Source organism: Cetorhinus maximus, chromosome 6, assembly GCF_964194155.1.
Source record: "Cetorhinus maximus chromosome 6, sCetMax3.hap1.1, whole genome shotgun sequence".
In the NCBI taxonomy this organism is placed as follows: Eukaryota; Metazoa; Chordata; class Chondrichthyes; order Lamniformes; family Cetorhinidae; genus Cetorhinus; species Cetorhinus maximus.
Genome location: NC_135884.1, coordinates 154,137,968 through 154,161,711, shown reverse-complemented (window position 1 = coordinate 154,161,711; position 23,744 = coordinate 154,137,968). Strand labels below are relative to the sequence as shown.

The window sequence follows — 23,744 nt, the reverse complement described above, 5'->3', positions numbered from 1 at the left end:
CCCATGCCCCCCACCCACCCCTTGTCACCCCTCATACCCTCCAATCCACTCCTATATTCACTGCACAATGGGCAGACCTCTGGAGCTATGTGGAGATGAAAAATATAAATTTCTAACAATCCAGCACCAGCACATGCTTGACCGTGAAAAATCTCCAACTCTCAAAGTGTATTTTAAAATTCTCAAGTGGTTAATCTCTCATGAAAACAAACTTCACATCAATGACGGCTAATCCTTTAATAGTCTATTTAAGATGTCAATCAAACTATGAACTCCAAACACCCCTGATGAGACAATTGTAGCTTTTGAAACTCAGCCATTCATAAATTCATAACTCAGAAATTCATAATGACAGCCTGCAGAAAATGTCAGCAAAAACTATTGAAATTGCATGACCAGATGCCACTTTTTTTTCCTAACCCTGCAACTGTCAATCAAAGCAGTTCCTCAGAGTTCTTTCTGTGACAGCTGCTGTTTTTTTTAAGGTTTAAAAAGTGGGGCATTTAAAAATCTTCAGATGACCAAGGCTGTGTCAGAAATGCAATAAGCCACATCTGGATTTCCAGTTGCCTGTAATATACAGTGTAAAAAGAGGCTATTGGGTCCACTGATCAATGTTCCACACAAACCTCCTCCTGCCCTACTTCATGATGTTATGGCCAATGTACTGGACAACATTGTTTTGGGAAACAAGAGAAAGAGTCATAAACATGGACATTTTAATGAAAGTTATTGGACAGCAAGTCAGCTAGGTTTTGGATGCTGGTTGTGGGGAGGAGGTTGACAGGACAAAAGTTCCATCAGCGGAGAAATCCAAAAATCTTGCAGTTCTGCAAGTGCTTTCATTTATAAAAATGTTAGATCTTGGTTGCAAGGTTACATCCTTGTGATTTGTTTGAATGTGTGAAATCTAGCTGTTCAGTAATGCATTTGGCAGAATAACCACTTATTTTCTGCTGATCTTTGTAAGGATACTTGACTTGAGTATTGCTGAAAAAATATTCATTTATACAATATATAATATACCTATAAATGTATTTTGTAATTATAAATATATTCAATATTTCCATATGCTGGGCCAGTACTTTGCAAACAGAAAGAACATGTTTGGGCCTTGTGTCTTTTTCAACTAAACAAAAGCTTAGGGGGAACAGCCATCCCTTGGTGCATTCCCCTGGCAATGCCTTGATCGGACAGAGTTGCCTTGCCGGTTTTGAATTTAAACAAAAGCTTGGGGGTTAACTGGTACCCTGGTGCATTCTCCATGGCAACACCTCGACAAATCATAGTGCACTTGCCAAGCAATCAGCACCCTCTTCTTCTGCAGTATAAATTGTTGTTCCCTTTGAAGTTTGGTATTCTTGCGATTCTGTACTGATGAGTGCAAGACAAAAAGCTTCAACCGCATATCTGTCTTTTCAGCAATATGCAATACCAAGCAACAATTTGAGACTTGACTCCTTCAGATATATGGGTAGGGGGAGGGTGGTCATCATTTCAATGGCCTTGCATCTTTGCTCACAATTCTCATCAGCTCCCCTCAACACTACGATGCCATTTGGCCCCTATTTTGCCATTAAATTAGATTGTGGTTGATCTTATGTTAGTCCTATTCATCCCTCAATATCCTCGCCTAATAAAAATCTGTCAATCTCAGCCTTGAAAGCTCTGACTGACCCCTAGCATCCTCAGCTTTTTGGAGGAGTGTTCAAGATTTGCACTACCCTTTGTGTGAAAAAAGTGCCTCCTGAATGGTTGAGCTCAAATTTTAAGGCTATTTCCCTTGTTCTGGACTGTCATACCAGAGGAAATAGTTTCTCTCCATCTGCCTTAGCGAACCCTTCCATTAGTTTAAACACCTTGATTAGATCACCACCTCAACCATCTAAATTTATATTAATTTTACTAACCAAGGCTATGCAACCCTGTCATAATTTACCTCTTTTAGCCCCAGTATCATTCCGATAAATCAACACTCTCCTTCTCCAAGGCCAATATATCCTTCCTGAAGTGTGATGCCCAGAACTGAAGGCTGTGCTCTGGGTGGATCCACGCTGTGGCACCAAAACACTAAAATTAAAAAAAATCCTCTGGCACCGCCCCTATCTTAGGAGGATTCAAAAATTGTGGTCAGCCCCTCCGCAATTTCTACCCTTCGTTCCCTCAGCAACCTAGGATGCATTCTAACTGGACCAGATGACTTATCCCTTTAAATGCCGCCTCTTTATCTATTGTTACCTCGTCCACCAACCTGCTCGTTTGCAGCAACTTTGGCAAATATTGCGCGAATTCTTAGTCTGTGCCTCAACCATGTCTCTTGCATCCACCAATAGTCTTAATGCTGGTTTCAATGGGCCTGAACTTCTATGGAGTGACAATCGGAGTCGGATTGCCACTCTGCTCTTACTTTCTTACCTTCAAATTCTTTTGACCCTTTCTTGCCCGACCTTCCGCCTCAGGCTGGGTGAGAACTGTGTAGCGCATTCCTGAGGCCTCCAGTCAAGGGCTTAAGAGTCAGGCTCAAGGATGCAATGCCCCTTTTTTACGGCACAGGCTGCCCTAAATCAGCTGAGTTTAAAGATCCAGCCACTTTGAAGCCAGGAGAAGGTAGGTTTGTCAGGTAAGTGAGTAGAATTTGGTGGCCGGGGGTTGAGGGAGTGGACCGTCATGGGGTGTGGGGTAGTTGTGGGGGTGGGCAGTTGGCGGGTTGTGGGGCAGGGTCGTGCTTTTGGGGGAGCCTGTGGTGGGGGATGGTGAGAGTCCTTTGGGGGTGTGGATAGTCGGGATGGGGGGGTAGGGTGGGTATGTACAATAATTTAAGATAATTGACAAAAAATAAACAGGTGAGATGAGGATAATTTTTTTACGCAGTGAGTTGTCGTGATCTGGAATGCACTGGCTGAAATGGTGGTGGAAGCAGATTCAATTGTAACTTTCAAAAGGAAAGTACTTGAAAAAGATTTGTGTGGCTCTAGGAGTGGAGTTAATTGGATAGACCTTTCAAAGAGCCAGCACAGGCACAGTGGGGTGAATGGCCTCCTCTTGTGCCATATGACTCTCTAAACAAAGGCGTTTTGTGGGCCAGATCCTCCCTAGCTGGAGAAGCTTAGGCCACAGAGGGACTCGGAGTGTAAATATAAACTTTAAATAGAGTGTGATATTCCTGTGAGGGAACATATGAAGGAAAGTTCTGGTGAACTGCAGTGTAAATGAATGGAAAAAGGATGATTCATTCTAAGTGCATGGGAACTCACTGATCAAAGCATGCTGGAGATGTTTGTGGTCAGCCAAGTGGTTTGGTTGTGTGATTAATGGTCAGATTAATGGATGTCGTGCAGCTCTCCCTGCACCTTATTTTCCACTGGTCCCCAGGACTGACAACAACATGCTTTTTTAAAAACAGGTTTTTATTGTGCTCTTGTGGGACTTCTGTTTATGTGGACTATTGCACCTTAGCATTGCAGACAGAAGTCTGATATGTTACACAAACTCTGCACCACAAGGAACAAATGGTTTTTGTTTTAATCTTTAGTAAGATTCCTATGTGAGATTGGGTGTATTGCTCACAAATGGGTAGGAGTGGGGGAGATCATTTGGCTCAAAGTACCTCATCTAGCTGGAAGAAAACTATAACCACCCCTTCGCTCTCAGTTACTACATCCAGCTGTTTTTTTTAAGTGATGCCAGGGTTTTTGTCTCGACTACTCTACGCAATGTCTGGTCCGTTATAATTCTCTTCCATCAGCCCTAAATTTACCTTTCACAACTTATGAACTGTTCTCACAATTTGGTTTGCAGTCGTGTTCTAGATTTGTCCTATTTATTGTCTTGTGTTGCTCTGTAAGGTGCCATCTTAAATCACCTTCCAACAAGGCTGAAACGCCTGGGTTTTTCCAATCATTCCTCACAGCTTAGTGCCCTGATGTTAGGCATCAATCGCATGGTGCTCGCTTGCACTGGCCCCACGGTTTGAACATTTCTCATGTTGTGGTGACTAGAACTGGACACAGTCCTCAGAAATGCAGTTTGATCAGAGTACTGACAAAAATGTGAACTTTTATGAATGCAATGTATAGTTTATTACTCAGTAATGCTGTAGGGTAATTGACGTGAAAGAAAAGGAACTGATCCCTTTAGAAGAGCGATTACAGTAGTGATCTATAAGTTAACACTTTGATATGCTGAAGAACCCAAGTCAGGGGCTGAGCTCCAAGTGCGGAGCACTATTGCGCTTGAAAAGAGCAAGGAAGGACAAAGGTGAATGGAGATAAAGGTTCCGTTAGTCCAACTAGGATTTCAAAAGTCTGCAGGTTATCAAATGAGGCGGGTAGCACCACTGTATAAGGGAATGATTCACAGCTGTAGATGGTGCCATCTCATCTACTCTTCAAGTCTACCTTGTGTTTTCACAAGCCTGCTCTATTTTTCTCCTTAAACTGTAAGGGTTTATATCAAATGGAGGAGATTTGTTTTAACACACGGCTGTTATATGGAAAGCTCACATGGGCTTTGTTTGCTACCCCTTGCAGCAAGCAATGGTGCAGCTCATCAAGGAGGCAGCTGGACAGAATGAAGTCTCCCCGCGAGATGAGTCTCCGACAGAGATCCTCAATCAGGTCTGCCCATCCACCTGGCGTGGTGCCTGCAAAACTGCTGTGCAGTTGCTGTTTGGACAGGCAGGATTGGTAAGTAACTGCAGCTTCATTCTGTTACATTGGTATGGGAAGTGAAACGCAATGGAAATGTACCAATTTCCAATCCATAGCCCAGTGGCTGCATTGGGCAGCAGCTGTGCCATGGAGTGGCTGGGTGAGGGTTTACAACTGTATTCACCCATTCGCTGTATTCTGATCTTAACCAGGCACCTGGTTAATAATCTTTGGATTATTACCTGAGCCACATGCAAGTTGGCATAGGGCAAATAATACCATGAGCTGTTGAATCCTGTTGACCAGGTCTCAGTTTAGCATCTCATGTGGAAAACATCACCTCTGACAATGCAACACTCCCTCAGTGCTGCACTGAAGTGTCAGCCTAGATTATATTCTCATGACCCCAGAATGCAGTTTGAACTCACAGCTTGATGATCCAGAAGTGAAAGTGATAACCAATGAGCCAAGGTTGACACCCATAAAGATTCCCTCACGAAATAAGTCTGCACCTTCTCCTTAATGTAAGTAAGCCAAAAGCACAAAGGACTTGAGTTTTAACTGTTTAAATTCAATTAGCTGAGTCTTGCACCAGGCAAAATGGTTTATCATAGCCTGTAAAAAGTGAACATGTTTTCTGAATTCCCCCATTATCAACATCCCGGGGGGAGTTACCATTGACCAGAAACTGAACTGGATTAACCATATAAATACTGTGGCGACAAGAGCAGGTCAGAGGCTAGGATGAGTGCAACTCCCAACAACATGCAAGAAGCTTGACACCATCCAGGACAAAGCAGCCCACTTCTTTGCACCCTTTCCGCAAACATTGCCTTCACTGTCACTGGATCAAAATCCTGCAACTCCCTCCCTAATAGCATTTTGGGTGTACCTACACCACATGGACTACAACATTTCAAGAAAGCAGCTTATCAGCACCACCTCGAGGGCAATTAGAGATGGGCAATAAATGCTGGCCCAGCCAGCGACGCCCATATCCCGTAAATAAATTTAAACAAGGGCAGTCCCAGGCATTCAGTGATGCTCTGACACGAGTCTCCATTGACTCCTCTTCCTGCAAATTTCCATTGTCATTAGCAATGTCCCCTTTCAAATTTAGTAGTTGTGTGCGGCCAGTTTTTTTCAGTGTGATGTCCTTTTAAGTTTAGCAGTCACACATAAAGTGGTATTTATCACAAAACCAGGCCTGCGCAGTACCTCCCAGGCTGCTGCTTGGCTGCACAGTTTAGCCGAAATATAGGGTGTTAGTCATTGCCCAGCTGCCTGGACCTGTTTATTCAGTAACCAGATGAGCCATGCACAGCAAGAGGGCTCCTGAATTTGAACTCCAATCTCCCTGGATTATTTGATCAATGCTGAGCCAGGCTTGGCAGGTGCCTAAATTTACAGGTTAACAGAAGCACTATATCTAGCCATGAAGTCTCTGAGTTAAGCAGGGGAGAAAGCAATCCAGGTCTTTGCACTATCTAAATATCCTTAACCAGCAGTGTGTCTGCGCATGTGTGTGTGCGTGTGCGTGCACTAGCTGACAATAGGATGAGCTTTTCCCCACTCCACACTCTAGTCAACACAGATTGGTTACTTGGATGGGATGACCAGCACTTTTAATCCAGGAAGGTCAGTGTCTTTAGAGAAGTGGGAGGAGAGGAGAGAGTAATTGCTGATGGAGAGTTACTTGTGCAGAACTTAGATTAGGCAGTCGAGTGGGATTTAATTCCCTGACAGACAGGAGTGGCCAGTGATAGGAGTGATGTTGAACTGATATTGTCGTCTTGTTTGGAACCGTCAGGTGGTGGTGGACACAGCGCAAATCGAGAATAAAGAAGCTTACGCCCCACAGATCAGCCTGGAGGGCTCCAGGATCTTGGTTCAGGTTCCTTCAACATGGTAAGTGTAATTGTTTTTAAGGGGCATGATGGAAATGATTCCTGACTTGTCCATCTGACAGGGACAGCGAGCAGAATTGAGTCCTTTTGCCACTAGTTCACAGCTAACTGCTGCATGATGATTATTTTGGTGTGTACTCATCTTGGGAGCAGAACATTTTCCATTTTAGGCTTAGTGTCCGCATCAGGCAGCCTTAGGCCGTGTGCAGCATTGGTTAGCTGTGAAGGAAAACTCCCGCTACACTGTCCCAGCCTCAGAAGTAGCAGTTCCTAGGCCAATAATCCTGTGGTTTCTTTGTGAGATTGTTAAAGGGAGGTCTGTTGGTCTGCACCCCTAGATTGCGATTGAGACTCCTTTCACAGTCACTAGGGAGAGGAGTCTTTCATCCAGTCCATATGGGTTAGATTTAACAGATCTTGGAGCTGACACTCCTCCTCCCTGCATGCAAAGTTTCTAGCTTAAGGGCAGTGTACTTGCTGATGAATGTTCGAACTTTCTAACATTGACTGTGAATAGAATGGTGAGATCCCAGCTGCAGTTACACTGTATGAGCATGTAATTGGGATATATGAGTTTCTTTCTGGGCCTATTCACTACTCTCCATATTGACATAGACTGAGAATTGAATCATTACACAGATGGTGCTAATAAAGGGGATCAGTGGTTTGTTTATTACATTTTGTGGGTTGTAAAGTTTCTGATTTCAATATGTTGCACCACTTAGAATTTTATTTGCGTTTTAATGAGTCCTTATTTGCTCCAATTTTCTATAACTCCAAAACTAACAAATTATTTTTTTCTCCGTCTTGTCTTCCCCTGAAGGCTGGGATTTGCGCTGGGGGTGGGGGGTCAATGTTCCCTCATTTTTATTTGGAGTGCCAGGTTAATTTATTTATATGGGTCGCCCCTCTAAGCTTGGTTGTGTGGCTGTGCGCAAATAATTTAAAAGGACTGACTCCTGTGCGGCCTTTGGAGGTCTTTCGTGCTGCTGTGTGGCTACGCAGCTTAGAAGGAATACTGGACAGGAGATGTCCTCACAGGCGGCTAAAGTTGATCAGTGTGTGTTGGTGCACATATACAAGCCTGATCAGTGAACCCCTTAGCTGTAATTTTCTCTCAATGTGGATTGAACTAATTCAGACTATTAAGATAGAACCATAAATTATACTGCTCTTTAGTGTTTACAATTTGATATGACTTGAGGCTATTATGTAATTATGTGCTGTAAATGCTACTGTTTAAGCCCTTAAGTTTGCATGAAATTCCTTTGTTTGCTGCTGTAATAGAGGAGTTAACCCATTTAAAATAAGTAAGTTAACACCTCAGCAGGCCTGGCAGCATCTGTGAGAGAGAAACAGTTAATGTTTTGAGTCCAGTATGACTCTTCTTTGGAACTCAAGAAGAGAATCATATTGGACTCAAAACGTTAACTCTGTTTTTTCTCTCCACAGATGCTGCCAGACCTGCTGAGTTTTGCCATCGCTTTTTGTTTTTATTTTGGATCTCCAGCATCTGCAGTATTTTGCTTTTATTTTAGGTTAGCACCACCATTTAAATATTGATTTCATATTGATGTGTCAAGTGTTTGTAAGCCAATATTATGGAGAGTAATTTCTAGGTCCATTACATGAGCGGTGCTTTTGGACTGTATGTGAAAGGTGCCAACACACCAGCCCTGTGTAAGTGTGGTTTTATGTGGATAGTGGCAGCCCTTTCAAATCCCCCAAGTATTTTGGCACCCATCAAACAGCGGTGGCTTAGGCACATTCGCAGGATGGAAGACTGAGGATTTTTTGTTAGGGTAGGAAGCTGGAGCGAGTAGGATGCCCCAAACTTCACTTCAAAGATACTAGGGAGTGTGACGTGAAGGCCCTTAACATCGATCCTCACACCTGGGAGACACTAGCTAATGACAGAGGGAAATGGTGACATCACCTGTGGGCCAGCGTGCATCACCATGACGATCAATGGCTAGAGCGGCTTGACAACTGGTGCCAACACTGAAAACAACAACCCACAATACCTGATGACAGCTTCATATGCGGCACTTGTGGCAGAACCTGCCCCTCTCAGATTGGTTTCTTCAGCCATCAGCAAAAGTGCACAATCTGAAGCTACCCCCTCCCCAACGGCTTTGACTTGCTACATGCTCATCATCTTGTGGAGATGAAAGAATGCTGATAAAATGGCAGTTCCTTTACATGCAGTGATAAGTCACAGGTTAATGCCTGTGAATCTCAGTTGTGCCTTGGGGCTGTTGCAAAGGAAATCATCCTGCACCAGGGAGAAACACTTGCATTTATATATTGCAGTGTTCTGCATTGCAAGGCCCATGAGCCACTGGCGGCTCCTATCGACGCTCAGTGCAGCTCCCTGCCCAGTCGTGTAGTGCTGCTAGAGCAGAGCTCAGCACCTCCAAGCAGGGCCTGGAGAGCAGAGTGTGGTGGTCCCAGGGAGGAGAGACTGGCTGCGAGGTTAGGGAGTGCCCTGCTGCGTTGCAGAGCCCCAGGTTGTGGATGGGAAGGAAGAGGTTGACAGCTGTGTGTGTGCGAGGCAGGGCGCGTGTGTGCGAGGCAGGGCGCGTGTGTGCGAGGCAGGGCGCGTGTGTGCGAGGCAGGGCTCGTGTGTGCGAGGCAGGGCGCGTGTGTACATGTGTGTGGGAGATCCATTTGTATCCAGGAAATGGGCCTGCTCCTTCAGGAGTGAGCCGATCCTGACAGCTGCCTCCACCCGGTAAGGCGCCATCTGGCATTTCGATGCAGAGCTACTGGAAGTGTCCAAGGGGCATCCGCCATCGCAGTAGGATGTGGCATACAGGAGGGCGCCACCAGCTCACCTGGTGAGAAGCACATTCTGCAGGTAAATCCCTCACCCTAGCACTGAGGCAAGGCCAGGTCAGTCAGTCCACTTCAAGCTGCATTCCCCCAAAAAGAACAATGTATTCTGCTTTTTGATTAATGTCCTTTCTTCCTTTGTGTTATCACAAGCAGGAGTGAATCAGGCAGCGGCCTCCACTGTGGTAGTCGATGTGGCTCTCACATTGCAGCTATTTTGCTAAAGTGGCCCTTGCTTGAAAAATAGATATAATGCCTTTCATGACCTTGGGACGCCCCAAAGTACTCAATTAAGTACCTTTGAAGTGTAGTCACTGTTGTAATGTACATCCTGCAAAGAGCAAAGAGGTAATGGTCTAATTAAATAGTTTTAGAGATGCTGGTTTAAGGATAAATACAAACCTGGGCAATGGGACAACACCCTTGCATTTATTTGAATAGTACCATTGAATGTTTTATGTCCACCTGAGAGGGCAGATGGGACCTCAATTTAACATCTCATCCGAAAGATGGCAGTGCTCCCTCAGTACCGCACCAGGGGTATCAGCCTAAATTATGCGCTCGAGTCTCTGGAGTGGGACTTGACCCATGATCTTCTGACTCAGAGCCAGAGCCGACACTTTTATATGTAAAAACCAGCTAGTTGATTGTGACTGCTACCTCTGGATTAGATAGACACTGTTAGGAAGGTGTACAGTGCAGAGACACCAAAGAAATAGCGGAGGTGGGGTGGAAATATAATTGTGTTTCTCACTCTCATCCTTTTTTTTTTAACAACCCCAAGGTGTTTGAAGGAGGATCCTGCCACCATGTCTCTGTTACAGAGATGTCTGGACCCTGAGAAAACACTTGGGCTGGTGGATGTGTTATACACAGCGGTTTTTGACTTGTCCAGGTGGAAAGAGAGAAGGTACAGTACTGAACACGTTCAGCAGTTAGAACGTGAGAACCCTTAAGAATAGAGAGAGCTGGTTAACCCCTGCAAGTGCATTCTTTTTCATAGCCTCACCCTCACCCTCTTCCTATAACCTCTAGATCCCTTCTTTCTACATCAGGGATGGGTAAGCTTTTTCTTATCAAGGGCCATTCACACACAGGCAAAATCAGTTGCTCAAGGATCTCGGGCCTCACTCTCTCCCCACGGCCTGGGCCTCTAGTGACTGCGGCCAAGGGTCAGACATCAAAACATGGCGGCGGCTGGCCCAGAGTGCAGCACGCTGGGGGCCAGGGAAATCTCACCGCAAGCCGGATGAAAAAGTGCAACAGGCCTGGGGTTCCCTGCCCTGCTCTGCAGAGAATTGGCAGCATGGCCATTCAGCCCAACCAGTCTTTGTTAGTGTTTGACCCCACAAGAACAGAGATCCTGATCTCAAGTGTCTGATCTCAACAGTCCCTGTTGCCGTGACTCTTTTATTCCCCCTACCCCACAGTTTTGATAAGGTCTCACACAAGAGGTTAGTAAACATAATTAGAGCACATGGGATTGGGGGTAATATACTGGTGTGGATTGGGAATTGCTTAATGGACAAAAAACAGAATAGGAATAAATGGGTCATTCTCAGGTTGGCAGGCTGTGACTAGTGCAGTACCACAAGGATTAGTGCTTGGGCCCCAGCTACTCACAATCTATATCAATGATTTGAATATGGGGACCAAATGTTATATTTCCAAATTTGCTGATGAGACAAAACTAGGTGGGAATGTGAGGGGGTTACAAAGAGGCTTCAAGGGGATTTAGACAGGCCAAGTGAGTGGGTAGGAACATGGCAGGTAGAATATAATGTTGAAAAATGTGAAGTTATCCACTTTGGTTGGAAAAACAGAAATGCAGAGCATTTCTTAAATGGTGAGAGATTGGGAAGTGTTGATGTCCAAAGGGACCTGGGGTCTCTGAAAGCTAACATATAGGTACAGCAAACCATTGGGAAGACACATTGTATGTTGGCCTTTATTGCAAGAGGATTTGAGTCCAGGAGTAAATAAGTCTTGCTGCAATTGTACATAGCCTTGGTTAGACCACACCTGGAGTATTGTAAACAGTTTTGGTCCCCTTATCTAAGGACGGATATGGTTGCCATACAGGGAGTGTAATGAAGGTTCAGCAGACTAATCCCTGGGATGGTGGGATTGTCCTATGAGGAGAGATTGAGGAGACTGGGATTATTTTCTTCAGCGTTTAGAAGAATGAGGGGTGAACTCATTCAAGCATACAAAATTATTACAGGGCTCAACAGGGTCGATCCAGGAAGGTTGTTTCCCCTGGCTGGTGATTCTAGAACCGGGGGCGGGGATACGGTTTCAGAATAAGGACAGGCCATTTAGGACTGAGATGAGGAGGAATTTCTTCACTGAGGGTAGTGAATCTTTGGAAATCTCTACCCCATCAATCATTGAGTATATTCAAGACAAGATCGATAGATTTCCAGATATTAAAGTTATAAAGGGGTATGGGGATAGTGCGGGATAGAAGATCAATCATGATTTATTTGAATGGCGGAGCAGGCTCAGGGGCCAAATGGCCGCCTCCTCCTGTTTCCTAAGCTTCTATATTCCTTGTGCCTGTTTATTCTCCTTTTTTCTACTGCTTTTTAAAAATCTGTTTCACTTATTAAATCTAGTCATGCAGTCAGCAGCCTTGAAACCCTTTGTGTTTCCCCTCTGACTTCTAAATCCAACCATTTAATCTTGTATCTATGTCCTCTTCTCGATGCCCTCCAATCGCTGAAAACAGGAAAGCACCTGATGGGTGACTCAAATTCATTGTTGCTGTTCCCTTCAGTAGCCCACTCACAACCTATTCCATAATCCTGTTGTAGCTTGAGTGAAAAAGTCCACCTCCTCCCTTCCTAATTTTTTTTGGTTTTCACTGTTCTTGTTACTGTTTCACTAGCCCATAGAAATAATGTTTTCTTATTCATGTTCCAGCTCTCTCCCAATTTTGAGTACTTGAGTTTCTTTCACCTTTGAATCCATATAACAAAATGTGGCACTGTTGGATAGTAAATTGCTATTTTTGTTTTAACGTCGCAGGGAGCAAGTTTTACCAAGCATTCAGATCCAGCTAAGACGGGAGTGCACCGACTTTGGGACTCATGTGGATCTTCCCACAGGGAATGGGACTATCGTCAAGTCCTCTGGTGGCCTGCAGAAGACTTTTGCGAAGCTTACCTCTCGTTTCACAAAGCGAAATTCCTGCAGCAACAACACCACGAGTAACAGCAGCGGTGGTGGTGGGAGCTTCTCGATCCCAAGCACGCCCTCTAAGAGCGGTTTCTCCATTAACAACTCTGAGGAGGAACGGAAAGCCAAGCTGCCCAACCACTCAGACCTGAGGCTGCAGAGCATTCTGAACATTGGAAGTTTCCCAAAGACCGTCGATTCACAGGAACCCTCTCGAGGCACGTCCAACCCGATGGTCAATGGTTTCTCTATGGACAAGAGAGAGATCTTCTTTAAAGGGGATGATGGGAAGGATGACCAAGGCATCAAGTTGCCAAGTGACCAGGAAATGCAAGATGTTATCGACTTCCTCTCTGGGTTCAACATGGGAAAATCCCAAAAAGCATCGCCTCTCATTAACAGAAGGAATTCGACCACAGTGCCAGAGCAGAAGTCAGCTACCCTGCAGCAACCACAGACTGTACCACACACTCCTTTGCCGAATTCCCATCAGGTCTTACAGCGCCAGCAGCAGCATCAGCACCAGCAACAGCAGCAACAATTGCAATATTACCAGCACCTCCTCCAACCCATTGGGCAACAACCACCGCCAGCACGTCCACAGACTCCTCGAGCCCCTGGGAAATGGCCAAACAGCTCATCTCAGCAGACATCACAGAGTCCAGGAGCGGGATTGTCTCCAATTGGGTCCATGAGCCAATGGAGCAATATCGCTGTGCACTCTGACTTGAGTTCGGACTTATACAGCCTGGGTCTCGTCGGCAATTACATGGACAATATCATGGACAATGTCATGTCTGACATGTTGGGGCCGAAAGTGGCTAACACCAGGAATAACACGTGGCCCAATCGAGTCCAGAGTGACGGAGTGTTTGGAATGCTGGGAGACATTCTGCCTTTTGATCCTGCAGGTAAAGTATTTCCAAGTGGTTTTCCACACCTCTGCTTTATTTTAAAAAGCTTCGGCCACTGTCAGCCGTAAGACTCCGTGTGCCGAAGGTCCCAGATTTGATGCAAACTCCTAAATTAGCTGATGGGATAGCAGTGAGCCTGTGAAAACATATACTTGGTGTCTTAGGTGTGCGATATTGAAGAGTTTCCACCTGACCCTGTATGAGGCAATGCACCTTCAGGATTAGATAAGAAAGCATTATGTCTGTTTGACACAGGAAATTGGAGGGATTACAACCATAGGGAGTTTCTCTCCTTAGTGTTCCTGGCAAGGTGTTTGCATGTATCATTCTTTAAAAGTTGCAAGTACTTGCTGAGCCTATTTGTCTGGAGAGTTTAGTGTAACTTCATGCTGGTAGATCAACAATCGACATGGTCTTTGCCCTGAGGCAGCTGCAAAGGAAAATGACAGAAACCTTCTTACACAAGCCTTTATGGACCTTACAAAGTCTTTTGACCCATTCATGGAAGGACTTTTTTCTAAATGCTGTAGAGTTGGGTGCCCCTCAGTCCTGTTCCATCTGATTTGATCCTTCCATAATGCTACAATCCAGATGGATAGTGATTGATACGACAGCTTTGAAATCTATAATGAAGAGTGTGTTTTGGTGTCGATACGCCATCAGGTAGTGGAGCACTTGAGAGTGGCAGCACATGGTGTTTCAGAACACCAAATCGGATGTTGTTTGTGGCTGACTGGAGACATTCAAACATGGCACGCTAGGAAAGATGGGTACAGAGTTGAGAGGTAATAAGAACTTTGGAGAAGAAAGGGAGGCTGGAGATATGGTGGTAATTTGTAATGATAGAGGGGCCAAGAGCAGACATTTCCTCGGTTTGGGGGTGTCAAGTTGGTGATGACCCTAGATTTGAAAGGAAGTTAGGGGGCATTTATCATGGGGGACGGGGGGGGGGGTGGCGGCCAGGAATGAAGTTAGCAATTCAGTGGGAATATGGTTGAGGGAGCAGGAGATGGTCTCATGGACAAGCTGATCTTGGAGAGGGCATGAGGGAAGGTGGAAGTGAAACACCAGTTAGATGCGAGTTCTACTGCCATCCTCACTAATGAGTTAGCTGAGCATATTGAAGGGATTGAACCTGGGTTATGCAGCTCCTTTATCATTTTCAGAGGAGGTGTGACACCTTCTCCGGACTGTCCCCTAGGAGCTGGCTATCATTAACTGCCAGAGAGCAATGAATAAGGGAAGGAAAAGGCAAGGAGCTGCCCAACATTGATCTTTGTTAGTTCCTGTTCCTCTGATTAATGTGACTGTTTGCTTTTATGGGGCTGTTGTGTATAATATTGAAATGTAATCTGACAATTTATCCTGTCAGCAAAGCTGATTATGGACAGGTGACTGGTGGTAAATTAATTTGTTGTCAGTGTGGTAGATTATTCAGCCGAGTGGATTAAACAGAAGGGAATTGTCTCAGGAACAGCTGAATATGTCAATAACTCAAGCTGCCACGTTGCTTCCCTCCCTCTCCCCCTCTCTCTCTCTCTCTCTCTCTCTCTAGTTGGTTCGGACCCAGAGTTTGCCCGGTATGTGGCTGGCGTCAGTCAGGCTATGCAGCAGAAGCGACAAGCACAACACGTCCGGCGGCACAGCACCGCCAGGACCAACTGGCCCATCCCCGACGAGCCTCACAGGACCTGGCAGCCATCTGAGTGTTTCACTGAGGGGTAGGTGCAAGAGCTCTCAAACACACAGGGCCAGTACATGAGAGTAAAATAACGATGCAGTAGAATCAAGCATAAGGTGTATCTTACTCTGCACATATGAGCATTAGTGGAAAGATTACAGGGGAAGTGTGCGCGCGCATGATTATGGGGCAAGGGTTAGGGTGGGAATTGTAGGGTGCAGTGCATTTTTGTGTGTTATAGGGTGGTGAGTGCGTCTCCTGGGGTCGTGCCATGGGGAGGGTGGGCGGGGGGTGTCACAGGGGCGGGAAGGGCAGGCATGTGCTCTAGTGGGGAGGAGGGACAGGGGGAGGGGGTGGATGTGTCGGATGGAGGGCAGAGGGTGTGCTGCACACGTATGTGCCTTACAGCAGTGTGTATGTAGCTCGTGGCGATGCCATGGGGTTGTAGGGTGTAGGGTGTATATGTGTCCAAGAGAGTGTCTGAACGCTCGAGGTTTTGTTTTCACTGCCACTTTGTGACCCATTTATTAAGTGTGCTCGTCCAGGTCTATTGAACCAGTGACCAGTTTTAATCTCTCTCTCTAATGCAGTGATTAACACTTTGTTCACTTCTTAAATCGACAGACTATCGCTATTATTTCTGCCACCTCCTGAATCCATGCCTCCCCGTCATATACCCACCCTGTGCCTGGGTGAGGTTGCAAGCTTGGCAGTTCGCCTTCCATGTGATTAGAGTAACCATTCAGCGAGGGAGGGGTTGGTGTGGCCATCACCCACACGGGGTGGGCGGTGACGAGCTGCAGACCTCCAGTGAAGAGAAGGAGAGGTTCCAGGGAGAGACGAGGTCCTACTGCCCTCAATCTCAGCGTACCTTACTCTATCACTCAACAGTCCCATGTTGTCTCGAGGAATGCACCCGTGTCACTGGGTCCCAGGACGGTTAATGCATATGGAGTTGATGTTTTCCCTTGAAGACTGTGGTGGGGAGATTTTTCAACTGGCGGTGGCAATAGAGGGGCTGCAGTTGGCTCCTGTATCCCCAGGATTAAGGAGGGAGAAAAATGGATTCTGATTCCTGATTGCTGTTCAGTGACCTCTGAGTGAGAGCTGGGTTAGTGCCAGATGAGAACAAAATCAGGCTTGGCTGTGAACCCTCTTAAAATTTGATTGAATAGCTGCCCATCATTTACCAGCTTCAGTACGAAGAGCGCAGGATGTGCCGCTTTGAATCACAGCTTGAGGAGTGGGAAGAACTAAAACTAATGCTCTCCTCCCTCCCAGCAAAAGATGGGATTGAAATTCCTAATGCACAATGTAGCTCATGTGTTAGCTGTGTGTGTTTTGAATAATTTTCTCCCCATCCTCCTTGACTGCAGGAGCATTGGTAAAATAAAGGCTTGGACCTGTGGAGTTGATTTGGTGTCTCTCTTTCTCTTCCCCACCCTCTCCCCACCAACCCCCCAATTCCCCACCCTGTATTTTACAGGGATATGATGAGCTGGTCAGGGACCCAGGGAGACTCTGCCAGCTCTAGCGATGAGGCTTCTTCTGCTAATGGAGACAGTTTATTCTCCATGTTCTCAGGGCCTGATCTTGTTGCTGCTGTCAAACAGAGAAGGTAAGAAGTACATTTAGTGACTGACTCGATGGAAAACATGGTAACATTTTGGGCAGAAGACTGTGTAGCTCAAAGGGTGTCTAACCTCACCAGTTGTGGGCCACTTAGGTTATAACATGAAGTCAAAGAAATGGCATGAAATTTAAATCCTTGCCCCCATTAATTCCCAGACATAGTGAATTGCTGAGACTTGCATCTCAGAGTTCTGATTTAGGATCTAACCAGTAATGATGGTTAGGTGCTGATGTTTATTTCCAAACCTCCAGGAATACATCCTGTTTCCTTTTGGGTTTAGGAACCCGTATCAGATCCCTCCGCTTTACTCTGTTCAATTAGTTTTTGCCTTTCTTGTCATATGGAGACCAATATGAATTACTCAACAAATGGCCAGATCCAATTTTACCACCGCCTTAGACTCACAAGCTGCAGCTCCAGCTACACGTTACTAACATTAAATGAAACCTTTCATTTTCATCCTTTATCTGAGATCAAAGACAGTGGTAACGATAATGACAATTCACAGTGCCTTTAACCTAAAATGATCACTGACAGTGTTAAATGAGTTATCCCCGATCAGTGACAGTGTTAATGAGTTATCCCCCAGTCACTGACAGTATTAGCAAGTTATCCCCGATCACTAACAGTGTGAACGAGTTATCCCCAATCACTGACAGTGTGAACGAGTTATCCCCAATCACTGACAGTGTGAACGAGTTATCCCCGATCACTGACAGTGTGAACGAGTCATCCCCGATCACTGACAGTGTGAACGAGTCATCCCCGATCACTGACAGTGTGAATGAGTCATCCCCGATCACTGACAGTGTGAACGAGTCATCCCCGATCACTGACAGCGTGAACGAGTCATCCCCGATCACTGACAGTATTAGCAAGTTATCCCCGATCACTAACAGTGTGAACGAGTTATCCCCGATCACTGACAGTGTGAACGAGTTATCCCCGATCACTGACAGTGTGAGCGAGTCATCCCCGATCACTGACAGTGTTAACGAGTTATCCCCAATCGCTAATAATGTAAACGAGTTATCCCTAATCATTGTGTTAACAAGTTATCCCCGATCTCTAACAGCGTGATTAAGTTATCCCCCAGTCACTGACAGTGTTAACGAGTTATCTCTGATCACTAACAGTGTGAACGAGTTATCCACCCCCGCACCCAGATCTCTCCTGTGGATTAATTCAAGCATGTTGTTTAATATGTAATCCTCACTCTCACTCTGACCTAACCTCATGACTCCACCACCTCCCTGTCTGTTGAATGGTGCGTGACCATCTGAGAATCATACGAGAAGATAAAAGGGTAATTTATACCCTAAGAAAGGAGTAGATGGTTAGAAATTGACATTGTAGTGAGAAATGGTGGTCCCATTGTTGCACAGCTCTGTCTAATTCCTGACCATCCTGCTCTGTATATCACAACTGCTGTATAATAACCCTCCTTATTTAAATTAAATTCCTGTTCTACTTTAAAGTACTTGAAAACCCCCATTGTTTTTATTTCTGATTCTGATCTCTGACCTTTGTTTTGTGATTATTGGATAAATAATACTTAAACGTATGCAGCGTCATTTCAGGCTGAAATACAAGTACACTTTTGAAGTGCAATGCCTGTTGAATAGATAAGCAGGACAGACATTCTGTTGCAGCAGCCTGCTGTGTGTTGAATGACCAGTTAAACTGGTCTTTGGTGATGTTGGATGTGGGCGGAATGTTGATCGGGTCACTGAGAGAACTGCTTGCTCTTTGAATGATGCCGGGGACATGTAACATCCACCAAGCAACAGGCTGACAACAACGCAGCACTCCTTCAGTACTGCACTGAAATTTCTCTGTTATGAGCTTGTAGGTGTCAGCATTGGCTCAGTGGGTAACACCCTCACCTCTAAGTCATGCGTTCAAATCCCAGTCCAGAGATTTGAGTATAAAACCCAGGCTGATGCTACCATTGTCATAATGATGGAGTGCTGCACTGTCAGAGGTGCCATCTTTCAGATGAGACACTAAGCTGAGGCCACATCTGCCCTTTTAGGTGGATCACATTGCTATTTGTTGGATATTACTATGCGCAGATTGACTGCCACGTTTCCTATATTACAACAGCACTGCACGTCAGAGGGTACTTCCATTGACCGTAGAACACTTTGAGATGTCCTTAAGTTGTGAATGGTGCTGTAGAAATGTTCCGTCTCTCTTTTTCTCGCTCTCTCACTGACTCACTCGAATGAGAGGGGCCCACTGTGTGTATACTTGTCCAGCAAGTCACCTTTACTGTTCTGTTCTGCAGAAAGCACAGCAGTGGTGATCAAGAGACTGCTAATCTACCGTCTCCTCCTGTTTTACCCACACCAGATGATCTTTGCCAGGTATGAACATAAATCATCTTTCTCCTGTCTTTAAAGTTTTATGTTTTACAAATGTGTAAAAATATGCCGTGTTTTCCCCCTTCTTCCTGCCAGGAGCAGAGGCAGCTGGACAAGCGTCCTGCTTTCTGCAAATGTCACTTGGTCAAACCTCCACCGAGTAAGTGTATGGCCGTGGCTGCACTGGGCAGAAGGGTGCATTACATCTCTGGGTACAGTTTCACCGGTTCCATCACCGCAGAACTACTTCACCAAGTAGCAAGTTATGAGAATGTAATTGCAGCAGGAGTAGACTGTTCGGTTCCCTGAGCCTGCTCCAATATTCATGTAGCCCATCTTCGACCTCAACTCCACTTTCCCAGGCGCCCCCCAAACCCCTTGATTCCCTGGGAGATCAAAAGTCCGTCTAACCCAGCCTTAAATATACTCAACAATGGAGCATTCATAACCCTCCTGGGGTAGATAATTCCAAACTTTCACAATCCTCTGAGTGAAGAAGTTTCTCCTCATCTCAGTCCTAAATGATCGACCCCATGTTCTAGATTCCCCAGCCAGGGGAAATAACCTCTCAGTATCTATCCTGTCAAGCCCCTTCAGGACCTCGTACATTTCGATGAGATCACCCCGATTTTTTAAACTCCAGAGAGTATAGGCCCAATTTACTCAGCCTCTCATCGCAGTACAACCCCCTTGTTCCAGGGACCAATCTAGTGAACCTTCACTGTACCGCCTCCAATGCAAGCTTTCCCTTCCTTAGATATGGAGACCAAAATTGCAGATACGGTGTCATCAAAACCCTGTACAAATGTAGCAAGACTTCCTTATTCTTGTACTCCAATCCTCTTGCCGCAAGGGCAAAAGTAAAATACTGCGGATGCGGGATATCTGAAATTTAAAGAGAAAATGCTGTAAAATCTCAGCAGCTCGGGCAGCATCTGTGGTGAGAGAGGAGTAGAGTTACTGTTTCTGCTGTGGATCCAGGTCTGTTCTCCCCCACACCCTAAGCGTTTGCAACATTTTTCATTTGTATTTTGGATTTGTATCAGTACTTGACCTAATACAAAGATTTTGCACTCTCGGGACTTCACTTTGCTGAAACTCCAGTGCTATAGAAAGCAGACAAGCCAGTGCTGATGCTGAGACTGTGGTACTGTTGGTGGAAGTTACTACTAATGTGGACCGCTTTTCCTGTGATTTGTTACCATACCTTTTGTCGGAGCTGTTTATTTAACTAAGTTCTATTCAATTTCCTCTCAGCCCCTATAAAGCACCTCTTGCCTAGGTTTTTTTTGTTGCAGAGTTCTGCTGTGCTGTATCTCGCTATTACACTAATTTGTGATAGTTTCTTATGCAGGATAACAAAACCAAGACTTGGCCTCCGAAGGCTCCCTGGCAGCACTCGACATCCCTCACCAACACAATGCCCAATCCTGGCACCTCCCTGTATCAGATGACGAACCCGGTCAGCCGCTGGAATGACTCCATGCAGATTCTCCAGTCACCTGTGTGGTCGACAGCCAGTGACAGCTCTCCTTCCACAGGAATCTCTTCCAACTTCTCCTTCACACAGCAGCAGCAACAACAACAACAGTCCCAACAGCAGCAGCAGCAGCAGCAACAAGCTTCCCAGCACAAAACAATGAACAAGGGCTTCAAATCCTATCCCGTCAAACAGGAGCGGAGACAGTCCTATCTCCACCAATACTGAGTGTTTGGAAGTGACTTTTAAGAAGGGTTCTGTATTCTAGTGAATAGTCACACAATTTTTAAATGCTGTGAGTGAGGTAGCCCTGCCACATAATTGTCTTGATTAATCCTTGTTGGTGTGTTCTGCACTTTCCAACTGCTGGTTGGAAGCAATCCAGAAGGAGACAGATTGTATCTATGTCTGATTGTCGGACCACCCTCTAGTAGTGCTGCCAGCGGGGCAATGCTGTCCATTCACGATGGCACAGAGTCAGACCGACTCAGTGTGCGACTTTATCTGCTCCCTTGCTGCCTCCAGCCAGTGTTTCGAGATTTGGTGCTCCAGACCAGGTCACTGGCTAACGGACTGCTGTTTACACCCAAGCCCAGCTGTCAGGGCCCCGTGACCAGGGAGCCAGATGCATTCGGAGGGATGCACAGAGCTGCCTGTAAGACATTAGCTACCAGCCATCTAACGGAGGGAGTGGGAGAGAGTTCAAATACATGAAGCTGCCAGTGTAACACATTTGCTGAACACAACTAGATCAAGGTTTAAAAAGAAACACATTGGAGCCTTTCTGACTCCTGGTCTGAATACCTGACATTTCTGCCATCATCTGATTCCCAGCTGCAGTGACTGTGGGTGCAGTCTAGACCCTTGGACCCTTTTAAACCAGTAGGTGTGATGAAAGCATAAAATCATTTGCAACGTGTCCCCTAGGCCTCCACTGATTAGAATAAAATAAGCAAAATGTCCAATTTATAACAAGGGCACTCGGGGTAAGTGCTGTTAACTCTCGCTGCAGCATTTGGACTGCTCATTAGGATACATTTCCTTTAAAGAGTAGCTTAATCTTTGTAATGTCGTGGTGTAGTTGCTGGTTTAATGTACTGAAGTTTTGAGTTTTTCCACTTTCTCAATTTTGAGCTATATGGCTTGTCTTTTTTGTAAAGCTGACTGACCACACAGTGCGAGAGGTTAAATGTCGCTGTGCACTAACCTTGTTATCCGTGGGGTATGGGGGGAACTGAATTGATGGTAATACCTTGCACCCACTTCCAAAACTCTCTTACCAAGGGCAGTGAAGTGAGCACTGTATTGACTATGCTTGAATACAGTTGTATCAATGATATAGGGGGAAATAAAAAGTTAAACTAAAAATCATTATTTAAATATAAGAGCTGCTCAAACTGTTTTATAGTTTGTATCAAGAAAAAACATTTAAAAAAAAAATCATCTATATAATTTTTTGTACCTTTTTTTATTTTTATAAATGAACCAGTGACGTTTTTGGGAGGGAGTCTTGTAGTCATCGCGAAACGTGACAGACAGACTGTATCCCCACACCCCGAAGGTGGGAGTTTCAGTTACGGCGACCATCCTCGGCTGACCTCCACGCACTCGCTCAGATGACTAGTGGTTGGCAGGGGCATTGAATTGGTCAGCTGTTTCATTCTGGGCGTTGGGGGGTGGGTGGGGTGGGTGGGGTGGGGGGGTGGGTAAACAAAAAGCCTAGACACCTGGCACAAACTTGCCTTGTTGGGTAAACTTTTTTTTTAATGAAGTACTATCCGCCACTCAAAATAATCTCTGTCACACTCTTATATAATCTCTCACTCAATCTTCGAAACTCGCTTGCTCACTCTCTCTCTCTCGCACGCTCTCTATCTATCTGTCTGTCTCTCATGTTCGCTCTCCATCTATCTCTCGCTTGCTCACTCTCTTACGCTCGCGCTCTCTCTCTCTCTTTCGCGCGCTCGCTCTCTCTCTCTCTCTCTCTCTCTCTCTCGCTCTCTCCCTCCCTCTCTCGCTCTCTCCCTCCCTCTCTCCTCCCCCCCCCCCCAACCCCCCTCACACTCTCACTCGCTGTTATGCTCCATCTCTTTCTACCTCTCTCTTCTATGAATGCTCCACAAAAGGTCACGGGTGGATGTTATATTCTTTTAAGCTGGCCTAGCACCCAGCCAATGAAATACACAGCCTTACAGTTCCCGAATTCTGCCTTTTTGACCAGTGTGGCACTGTACAGCTCTTGGATTGAAACATTCCGCAGTCTGATCTCAGCTGTCTCTCCTCTCCAAGCTTTTGCTGTTTCATTTCACCTGTCAGTGAGATGCGCATTTAGCGTGATTGGGTGCCCTTTGCGACCCCAGAACCTGCTCTCCCTCGTCAGTCGCGTGGACTTTCTCCAGCCCCCACAATGGGCAATCTTCTGTGCCTGACCTGCCTCACCCCACCCCACCCCCGCAGGGTGTAATGGGGGTGAGCGGGTAGTTGGTTGGAGACAAAGGGAGCAGGGTTGGCTTGTGTTGGTTGAAAAGACACCTCCCGCTGATCTAAATTCAGCAGTAAAAATTTAAAATGTAGAAACACGATGAAGATATATAAACATCCGTAAGGAAGATGATATTGACACTTTGGGTTTATACCCTTTCACCGAGGATTTGAAGCCAGATTTAGAGCTGCTTTAGATAGTACATTGAGGCTGTTACCTGACAAAGAGAATGTGGAAAATCTTTGTTAAAAACCTTACATGCACTTTCTGCTACCTTTTTTTCCATTGTAAATTTGTCCTTCAACACCTATAATGGGAATTGCCTATGTAAACTTGTCACACTGTAACTACACCTCCTATGGAAACATTACCAATGGTGACAATGGGACTGTAATTACAGTCTGACAAGATTACTGTTTCCATTATAACTGTTGACCCTAGGAATTAAGAATGGAAATATATAAAAAAATAAGGACAGTATGACTGTGAAATGGGGTCTGACTTATACCTACATACCTCGGTCACATGTGACCGCAGTCTAATTATCCCCATTCCTCTCACCCTGATTCACATGAAGGCAGCAGTTGTGGTCTTGGTTCTTTGGATGCAGTGCCACA

At 45.5% G+C, this 23,744-nt stretch overlaps 1 protein-coding gene across 4 annotated transcripts in view; it reads left to right on the top strand.

Moving 5' to 3' along the window:
• Positions 1 to 21,584, top strand: part of garre1 (granule associated Rac and RHOG effector 1) — a 216,496-nt gene extending 194,912 nt beyond the window's left edge. For 3 of the 4 annotated variants that reach the window (XM_078544681.1, XM_078544679.1, XM_078544682.1), the window contains 8 exons: positions 4,530 to 4,685; positions 6,460 to 6,557; positions 10,176 to 10,301; positions 12,422 to 13,482; positions 15,041 to 15,206; positions 16,653 to 16,784; positions 19,090 to 19,168; positions 20,508 to 21,584. In XM_078544681.1, the coding sequence (XP_078400807.1) occupies positions 4,530 to 4,685; positions 6,460 to 6,557; positions 10,176 to 10,301; positions 12,422 to 13,482; positions 15,041 to 15,206; positions 16,653 to 16,784; positions 19,090 to 19,168; positions 20,508 to 20,873 (2,184 nt within the window). In that variant the 3' untranslated portion in view covers positions 20,874 to 21,584. The remainder of the gene's footprint in view (positions 1 to 4,529; positions 4,686 to 6,459; positions 6,558 to 10,175; positions 10,302 to 12,421; positions 13,483 to 15,040; positions 15,207 to 16,652; positions 16,785 to 19,089; positions 19,169 to 20,507) is intronic. The other variant, XM_078544680.1, reaches the window with a different exon arrangement.
• The last annotated feature ends 2,160 nt before the right edge of the window (positions 21,585 to 23,744 follow it).